Source organism: Aquila chrysaetos, chromosome 3, assembly GCF_900496995.4.
Source record: "Aquila chrysaetos chrysaetos chromosome 3, bAquChr1.4, whole genome shotgun sequence".
Taxonomy (NCBI): Eukaryota; Metazoa; Chordata; class Aves; order Accipitriformes; family Accipitridae; genus Aquila; species Aquila chrysaetos.
In genome coordinates, this window is record NC_044006.1 from 43342930 (window position 1) to 43352064 (window position 9135).

General features: G+C 46.9%; 1 protein-coding gene across 1 annotated transcript; it reads right to left on the minus strand.

Annotated features, from left to right (window-relative positions):
- Nucleotides 1-354: 354 nt before the first annotated feature.
- MALSU1 (mitochondrial assembly of ribosomal large subunit 1) lies at nucleotides 355-7969 on the minus strand. Its single transcript, XM_030008291.2, has 4 exons — nucleotides 7745-7969; nucleotides 5499-5677; nucleotides 2399-2480; nucleotides 355-1208 (listed from the first exon to the last, which is right to left on the minus strand). The coding sequence occupies exons 1-4, from the start codon at nucleotides 7935-7937 to the stop codon at nucleotides 1030-1032; spliced, it is 633 nt and encodes a 210-aa protein (XP_029864151.1). The 5' UTR covers nucleotides 7938-7969; the 3' UTR covers nucleotides 355-1029.
- Between the last annotated feature and the right edge of the window lie 1166 nt (nucleotides 7970-9135).

The window sequence follows — 9135 nt, forward strand, 5'->3', positions numbered from 1 at the left end:
ATCTAGTGATGAAAGCCCTGCCCTGTAGTGGAGAAAAACATCTTGTTTTACATAGACAAGTTTTGTTATCACCTTGAAGATCTTCTAACTGGTTATTAGACCATGCAGCAGTCAGACTAAGAACAAACAGTGCAATGACTTCTGAAAGTGCTGTAGCAGTAGCAGCGAGTAATGCCCAGTGACTAAGGACTTCCTTTAAAACTACTTTTGCCCACTTCAAAGGAGCTGAAGGTTTATAGTGCCATAGCATGTTGCCTTAGTGTCCTTTTCCAGAAACAAGGTGAGACAAAAACTAGAGGAGGAGCCACCTGCACACTTAGAATGAACTGAATGTTTTACCATGAAGACAAGGAATCGGAGCGCTTCAGGATTTTATTTTTTTTAATTATTAAAAACAGATTGGCCTTGGCTGAAAAACTGACTTACTGTTAACTCAAGACACATTTATTTGTCACTGCTGTGCTCTTGGCTTTTATGTGCTCAGTAACACCAGTGTGTTTTCTCTCCTCTTTCAACTTAGAGCATGATGTGCTTCATCATGACCAGAAGCAAATGGCTTAATACAAGGAGCCTCATCTAAACTGCACTATTTCACATACATAGTTTTTCCTTGCAGCACTCAAGGCTTTTTTGCACTGCCACTACAGGCAGGTCTTTCAAAGTTACTAGAAAAACAATTAATGTAGAGGCTGAGCATGAGTTTCAGCATAACTTACTTAAGCAGCTGGTTTTGCCCCACTCTTCTCACTGCAAATGCCATTGAGACAGTGACTCCCCCAGGAAGCTCCCTTATGATAGGATTCCTTCTTTGACACTGTATGGTTGGACCTGATCTTAAGGGTCTTTTCCAACCTTAATGATTCTGATTATTTTTGTAGTTTGTTCAGAACTTTACCTAGGCACATCCAGTAAATAATACACTGTTTTGTACCGATCAACTGTAGTGACTGTTATGTCAGTAATCAAGACTGTATGTTGCTCTCAGATCTGTGAAGGCACACTCATTTCTCTTTCCACTCAGCAGCTGCATTAAGTTCTTGTCTCAAGATGATCACTGCTGTTAGGAGTCATTCCAAATATAAAGTCTTCTGGCAGTGACTGTGGCGTCATCTGCGCTAACTGGTCATCATAGGAACCAAGAGTCCATAGCTTCTCCAATTCATAAACGTCTCGTGCCTCTGGCAGCATGAAATGCACCACTATGCTACCTGCACAGAACAGAAATGCACAATAAATTAACATGAACTGTAAAGCACTGCTACACTTGCAGCTGCACAAAGAGTTCAAGTCTTCCACCCCCATTCTGGCTAAATATAACAGGTCAGCTGATGGAGGTCTCAAGTTGCTGATTCCAGTTCTTGAACAGTGTTAGGAATTGGTTAGGCCTTCAAAAGACTTCAAGACTACAGCCAGGAGAATGCGAGGGACAATACTTTGGTTTGAATTAAAACAGTACACAAAAGTCCACACCAAAGTAGTAATGACTTCTAGCAAACAGAAAGAAGAAAGTAAGTCAAAAGAAATTTTACTTGAAAGAGGCCTCTCCCTAGGGTTACAGATGGACTTTCAGCTTTCCTATATTACCAACAACATTCAGCTACAGCCAAGTAATTTTCCTTAGGTGTGTTGCTCACCTCTCAGGCGGTTTTTATAATGAAATAAGTCCACACTTTAATGTAATAAGGTTTTTCTTACAGGATTTCGTTAATTCTGTGCAAACAATAGTAGAGAATGTTAATTCCAGTGTACTTCTAATGCACTTTTTTCTAGTTATGCCCTTAAATTTCAATTGGTTTTCAGATATAACTATCACAATCACTGACAGTAACCAAGGCTTAACATCACTGGCTGCAGTGCTTCTCACTCACCCATGCTCTCTTTTAAGCCAAACCACAAAGTTAGAGGGTGAGATTCTAGGGCTAGCAGCGAAGGAGAAATGCTTTCTGAATGCAAAGTCTTTTATGTTTGTGTAGAGAGTTTCACACTTGTAGAATAAAGAATTAACCTAAATTTCTTCGGACTGAGGTTTTACCCCATGTCATGGTATGATCTGGACAGTTGAAAAGTCTGTTCAGCAGTTCACTACTAGGGCAGCATACAAGGAGCCCCCACTCACCCAAACAGAGTGACTGAAGTAGCTTTTCTCTTTCCACTACTGTTCTCTTCAATTTATTAAGACCCGGTTTAGCCACTGAAGAGTAGTTACTGTTTTGTTCTCAGTGCCAATGATCTTTAGTGAAAATTTATTTAGTATAGCAATAAGTTCAAGCAACAACTGGAATTCCAAAACAGCAGAGTATTATGAACTCTCCACAGCAACCAGGGTTCATGGTGAGATGCTTCCTTCAAAAAAGAGCTCATGCAGAACTTCATATTTGTCAGATTCACAAATATTTACCAAAATCAATGCACAGCCAGTCATCTGTCTCTTTCCCTTCAATCTGAGCATGAGGGTCACCTTCTTCCTTGTGATGCTTGTACTGAGAGAAGAAGCAATGGCAGAAAATTAAATACTTTGCATTTATTTAAAAGCACTCAAACTTAACAGATAAGCTGGACTTTGCTGAGTTGTCTAGAGTTGTTTTAAATGGGTTAGATTACTTCCTGTTGGTTCTGGGGTCTGCACAGAAAGAGAAAAACATACACTTGCAGCACCAGAAAATAAGTACAGTTTTCTTAATGGGATTTAGTATCAAATCTGGAATCCTAATGCTCAGAATTCCCATAGAGTTATCCATTAATTTTATAGGTGTCCATTTTTTCTCAAGATGAATATTGAATACCATTGCTTAGCATTAAGGTAGTCTTTCAGTTACTGGTTCCCTGTAGCTGCCATTACCTAAGTTTTATTTCCTTTCAGATACCTTTCATTGTTGTTTTACATTGGCTAGTTAAGGATGCAGAAAAGGAGATGCCAAGCTTATCCTCTTCTCAGATGGAAGAGGGTGGGGAGAAAACAAGTTTCAACCCATGCCGTGAGGAAGGCATTCAAACAAGTCTCCTGTCTGTTGAGTGTGTGATGGGTGGAAAGCACGACTGGCACACAGGTTTCTAAGCTACGAACCACTGTGAGAGAGGGGAGTGGGCAGCTCAAAGCATGACTGCAAACACTCAGCTAGGCAAGGTAGTTAGTTCCCTATGCAACATGGTGGCTTTCACAGATGCCAGCTTGAGAGGCTCAGCTCTCCCTGCCTAGTACATAAAGAACCTAAGCACCCACCAGAGCTGAAGAAATTGACAACTAGAGGCTTAAGTACTTTCCACTTTCGGATCTGGTCATAACCTACTAGTTTCTTTACAAGAAGCACCAATAGAAAAAAATATGGAATTAAGTCAAGTCAACCGCACCTTCACAGAGCTCCTTTATTCAAATTTCTACTTTATATCTAGTTGAGGCAGTCAATCAAAAAATATGGAGACCTTTTTCAAGCTGAAATTAAAAACCAAACTAAACAACATTTATTTCAGCACAAGGCCACAAGGAAACAGAGTAAAACTGCATGGCTCTAACAGTCCTTTCTGCCACGAAAGAGAAAATACTAAGTAACAGGTTGTAACAGCATGGCTGGCTAGCAAATGAGTCCCACTTCAGTGGGAAAACAATTATCACAAACCTAACTCTTCCTGGTCCTTCCCACAAAATGCTAGCTGCTGGGCAATGGCCCTGATTTGCAAACCAGAATGGAGAACTTTCAAAATGTAGTTCTGAACTAGTTCTACCTTCCTTTCTTTAAGATAGCTTGTGAGATACCCTCAAAAGCAGGTAATTGTCAAAGACTCTCTAAAAGTCTACTTAAAATACTAAAGAGCCCAGTGTGCACTGCCATCAGCTATGTAACAGAGGTTGGAAAGGCTGATGTCCTCTACGAGTTTCCTTCAGCCTTGTCTTTAAAAGGCTGCGTAATAGTAAACAGATTATAATGAAGCCAAGTTTTAGTTTCTTCCTCTAACGTGAAACCAGACAGGAAGGCATTAAGCAGTAGTTGGGACCTTGCCATTTACAAGCTACTGGAAGAAAAGCAGGAAGACCTCATGCCACACATGAGCACCTTTGCATTTTAGTGTACATCACGCATTACCATGTTTTACGTATTGTAACAGTAAAGCCAGCCCGCTGCCTAGCAGCGCTCCCGAGCACCTGCTCTGCTTTACATCTTAAGCTTTAGCTTAGTTTTGCCTAGAAAACTTTCCATGCCAGGCAAGCTCAGCCACTCCTGAGTACTTGGCCAGGCTTCCCGGTTTCTCAGGATGCCCAGGAGGACACCATGTCTCTCTCCCCAGAGGCTCTGCCCTTGCAAAAGAGCTAATCTTACAGCCACCAGAGGGAGCAGCCAGTTGTAGCACAGGCATGTTTTTGCATGGTGAGTGGTATTCACTGATCTGTCCTGGTCCGGGGGAGATGGAGAGCTGTTGATTTAAGACTAGCAAGTTATGCAAGTAATAGAGTACATATTAAGCACTTAAATTTAGTACATTCGAATCACAATAATACAACTTCTAGCTTGAGGCAAAATTTTAGTTTGCAAAGATGCATCAATTCCTGCAGAGAACACAAGAAACTCCCCTCACCTGCTCAGAAAGGCACCAAAAAGCAATACCATCTTTCCCTCTCTACTCCCCACCTTAAGTCTCACAGCTGAAACCAATGGGACTGCAAGGAAGAAAGTAAAACCAAGAGCCAAAGGAAAAATGGGGTCAGGAAGGGAAAGAAAGAGCATGAAGAGAAGGCAAACTACAGGTTAAGTACAGATAGCTGATTGACCTGGGGGCCAGTCATATTCCTCACACTGTGCTTTGTAACAGTCGGCTGGCTCTTTTCTGGCCATAAAGTTTCTCCCTCCCTGAGTCTGGTCCTTATCCCTAAGCTCTACCTGTATTTTTATTCTGACCTCTATTTTTGTACGGAAAAGCTCACATTCTACCAAAGCCAAACAGTGCAAGATTTCTGTTCAAGGATGGTTGCTGCTGCTTCTCCTTTCCTCCTGCACATGCACAGTATGGTGACTATTAACTAGCAGTTTGCTTCGGTAAGCCCATGAGGGGATCCTGTGCCTCATAACATGCCATCTTTTTTCCAGCCTTACGATACACCCGAGAACCTGGTAAATTTAGGGATTAGGGATTGAGAACAGTCAGATTAAGCTACTTGGAATGAGTGGGAATAGCCATCGAGGTTGCTGTATGGAAGACAAAAGTGAACACAGGTCGTCATCACCATTTCACATCACTCTTGTTCTAGCCACCAAACTGTGCTAATGTCATCACTGTTCTAAACACAGAGAGGTCTGTTTTTTAAATATATTCTCTACATTTTGAGTAGTACTGCTAAAGGAAAAAAGTACAGTTAGTTGCTAGATGTATTGAAGACTAAACGACATAAGGATAATCAGTTTCATCTTGCCTGGTACACCCCTATCGGTACAATCCTGGGGCAATTCCTTTCACAACATTTAAAACCATTCCCCAAAACCCAGAGAGTGCAGCGGGAACTGTCTTACCATTTTCAGCATGTAATGTGCCATCGCATGGAGATGTCGTGTTGAAGATCCGCTCACAATTATAAAATAATTACAGTATTTTATTTCTAGAGGTAGCTGGATGACACAGATGTCTTTAGCGTTTTCTTGCCTCAGCAGAGCTACAACAAAGTCAATGTTGAACTTCGGAAGAAGAGTATCTGGAACAGACAAAAAAAATTATACAGTAGCAATTTATCTTTTTAACTGCAAAAATCAACCACTTAAGAAAACATAAAATGGCAATGAACTGAATTATAGCCTAAGCTAGCCACTCACTATGGAGTTTGGTTTGATACTGACAATGCAACATGAACTGCAGATTTTTAAAAATCATTTTTAAAACCATCAAAGTTGAGAACTAAGCACTCTTCTGGTAAGTAACATTCTATCACTACATACAGCAGTTAGCAAACATCAAAGTTTCTTTTAGGTAACGAACTTATTTCTTGCTGTTAGTACTTAAGAGTCAATGCTATCATCAGATATTTGTCAATCAAGATGAATGAAACCTAAGTACTTCAACGAACATTATTAAAACAACAGACAAAATCAAAAACATTTCAGAACAATGCTTTTCAACAGGCCTGTGATAATACATGGCGATGAAATTACTCTAAAATCTTAAGTAGATGAAATCAATATATTGACAATAGAGCTGACATGATGCAGTGTGAAGGTACTTTTTACCTTCACACTGAGTAAAGCCACTTCTTTTTCTTTTTCCTTATCCTGTTCTGCTACAGAGGATTACAATGTTGCAGACAAGGCTTTAGTCCTTCAACAGTTTAAGCAAGCCAGCTTAGAAACTAGTGAATCAGTGCAACTACCTTCTGTTCACACCACGAAATCAGTTTATTTCTAATTTGCCCTAATTAGGTAGATGCAACTTGTGTGCATATTTAAGGCATAATTTGAATCTGTCAGCAATGCACGCCTGCCACTATAAAGTGAACGTTAGCGCAGACCAAGCATCAGCACAAAGCCAAGCTTTATATTTACCAATATAAAGAAAAAGCCAAACAAAAGAACAATAGCTACATATAATTATATGCATGAATGGGGATATGAAATTGGATCAGTTCTCTGCAAATTAAAACCTTTGAGCTTAGGGACTCATGCACTCTTTCAACTTTTGCTGTGGTCACACATGCAGAAAATTAGCAGTGGCCACAGCTCCTCCAGGCACAGCGGTTACAAAAGTTAAATATTTGCCTGGTAGCCACATGTGAAGTCTCTAGTGCCTACTTAGAGAACGAATGGTCTAAACAACCCCAGGCACGCTCCGCCACACCGAACGTCACGGTCAGATCTAGGACCGAACGTCACGGTCAGATCTAGGCTAGAGATGTGCAGAACAGCTACAACAACAAACCAGCTCTGTGCACCCAACGCTTATACCCGCAAACGGCCATCGTGCTACTAAAACTGTTACCCATAGAGGGAAATTTCTTCGCGAGCACACATCGGCGAAACGCACCTCCAACTCGGCACCACTACCCTCACAAAAGTTCCTGCGTGTATCTACACGCAGGCTCGGGCTATGCTGCCCACCAACTCCCCACTCTCCAGCAGGACGTGGCAGGCGGTGCTGGTTCGGTACGCACGCCGTGACCCTGACGCCCGTGGTCTCAGCCGAGGCAAGGGCGATTCCATCGCACTAGGCACCCGCAGGATCCTCCCGCAGCTGCGGAATCCGATCCCGCGCGTCCCCAACAGCGACGCTCTTCCCCAGGCGTTACGCTTCGCTTAGGGCGCCGTTCCACAGAGCGGGGGAGCGCAGGGCGGAGCCGAGGGCCTTCGGGTCGGCGGCCTCCTCCACGCGCCGCCCCACGACCGCGCTTGGGCCCACGCCGCGGAGGCCGTGACGCCGCGGAGGCCGTGACGCCGCGGAGGCCGTGACGCCGCGCTACCAGCGCCTGACGCCCGCGGAGCTCCCGGCTTGGCGGGCGCTCGAAGCGGTGCCTGACCGGCAAGGCAGGGCCGGGCCTGCTCCACACACGCGCTCCCTCACCCGCTGAGACGCCGCGGGCCTGCGGCAGCCCTCTCCGAACCCCTCGAGAACGATCAAGCTCCACAGTCACCCGAGAACCAGACCGAAGGACCGAGCGGGAAAAGGTCAAAAGGACCACGACCGGCGTCGCGCACCGACAGGACCCGCTGGTTTACCCCGGCAGGCGGCTCGGCCCCCCCCGCCCCCGGCTAGGCCGCCCCTCGCTGGGCCCTACCTGCCGCCTGGCGCCGCTCCGCCGCCGCCCCCAGCGCTCCGGCTCCGCCACCGCCTCCCGCGCCCCGCGCCGCCGCCCAGCCCCCGCGGGGAGCCGCGACCACCCGGGGGGGCGGCTCCGGCCGGAGGGCGCCCCCCGCCGCGGCGGAGAGAGGCCGCAGCAGCCGGCGCGCCCCCGACACCGCCCGCCACATGCCCGCCGCCGCAGCTCCGGCACCGCGGCCCGCCCCTCTCCGGCATAGCCGCCCAGCGATTGGCCGGCGGCGGCGACGCCCCTCTCACCTCACTGGCGCACCCTGCTGCCGGTCGGGCAGGGCCGTTGGGTGCGCGCGCGCAGGGGCTGGCGGGCTGAGGCGGCGGCCGCGGCTGTCGGGCTGTCCCCGCAGCTTCGCCGGCGGCCGGGCCCCGGGTGTGCCGCGCCGGTGGCGGGCTGGCTGCGTGCTCGGCCCTGGGGAGCCGCAGGGGGAGCGGGCGCCCTCCGAGGAGCGGGCGCTCTCCGAGGAGCGGGCGCCCTCCGAGGAGCGGGCGCCGGGGCCGTCATGTGCCGTCCTCGCACGGCCCACCCCCGGGGCTTCCCCGCTCCTCTGTCGGAGCGCCGGTGCGGGGGTTTGGGGGCGTAGATAGGAACGTCGGGGCGGGCAGTGGCTCGGCCTCGGCTTCCCGGTCCCCGTCTTGTGCTCCCCGTCAGTGTTTTCTGAGGGGTGCCTGAGCCACCGGGCGGTAAAAGGGGCGGGATCGGGGCGGGGGGGGACGGGACCTGGGCACCGGTAACCAGCGCTCTGCTGCGGTGGTTGCTTGGGAAGCTGGAAAGGAGTAGACGCAGAACGTGGGCACTGCCGTATGAACCCTAATCACGTATCCCAGTTCGAGCCTTATGCCCCCTGTTAAAGGCTATGGTTTTGCCTGAAAAGCTGCAGCTGGTTTGAAACTAACACATTTGTCTTGGAAACGCGTGTTTTACATTTGTGTAATTCCCACACGGTGTTAATGGGTGCAAGGCAGTAGTCTTACTGTTTGTTTTGCTGTAGAGAGTGTTGTCAAGGGTTAAAAAGCTATGACCTAGGCAAGTTCAAGCATTTGTACTTGCTGTGGGAGAAACCTGTTTCCCTCCACCCCCTTCCTCTGGAGATGTTGGCATTTACACTGACAGTAAAATAAAAGAATTACTGTTCAGGCTGTTTTTCCCTCCCTCACCGAGTATGATGATAAAACAATGGTGTTAAGACTTAAAAGGCATAATCTTCTGAATTATAAGGACCTGTAGTGATAAAAGCTTTAGCTTTAAAGGAAATTTGAATAGGCTGTACAAGGCTGGAGGTGGTCAGTTATACTAACAGGCCACAGTGTCTGGTTGTCTCTTGCAAAGTTTAGTTTGATTCCTTTACAATTCCT

Excerpts from the sequence above, each read along its gene's own strand:
- MALSU1 (XM_030008291.2), bottom strand. The coding sequence starts at position 7,937 with ATGTGGCGGGCGGTGTCGGGGGCGCGCCGGCTGCTGCGGCCTCTCTCC. Across the intron at positions 5,678-7,744 it reads GGAGCGGCGCCAGGCGGCAG|ATACTCTTCTTCCGAAGTTC; the intron begins GTAGGGCCCAGC and ends TGTCTGTTCCAG. Across the intron at positions 1,209-2,398 it reads CTGGCTGTGCATTGATTTTG|GTAGCATAGTGGTGCATTTC; the intron begins GTAAATATTTGT and ends TGTTCTGTGCAG.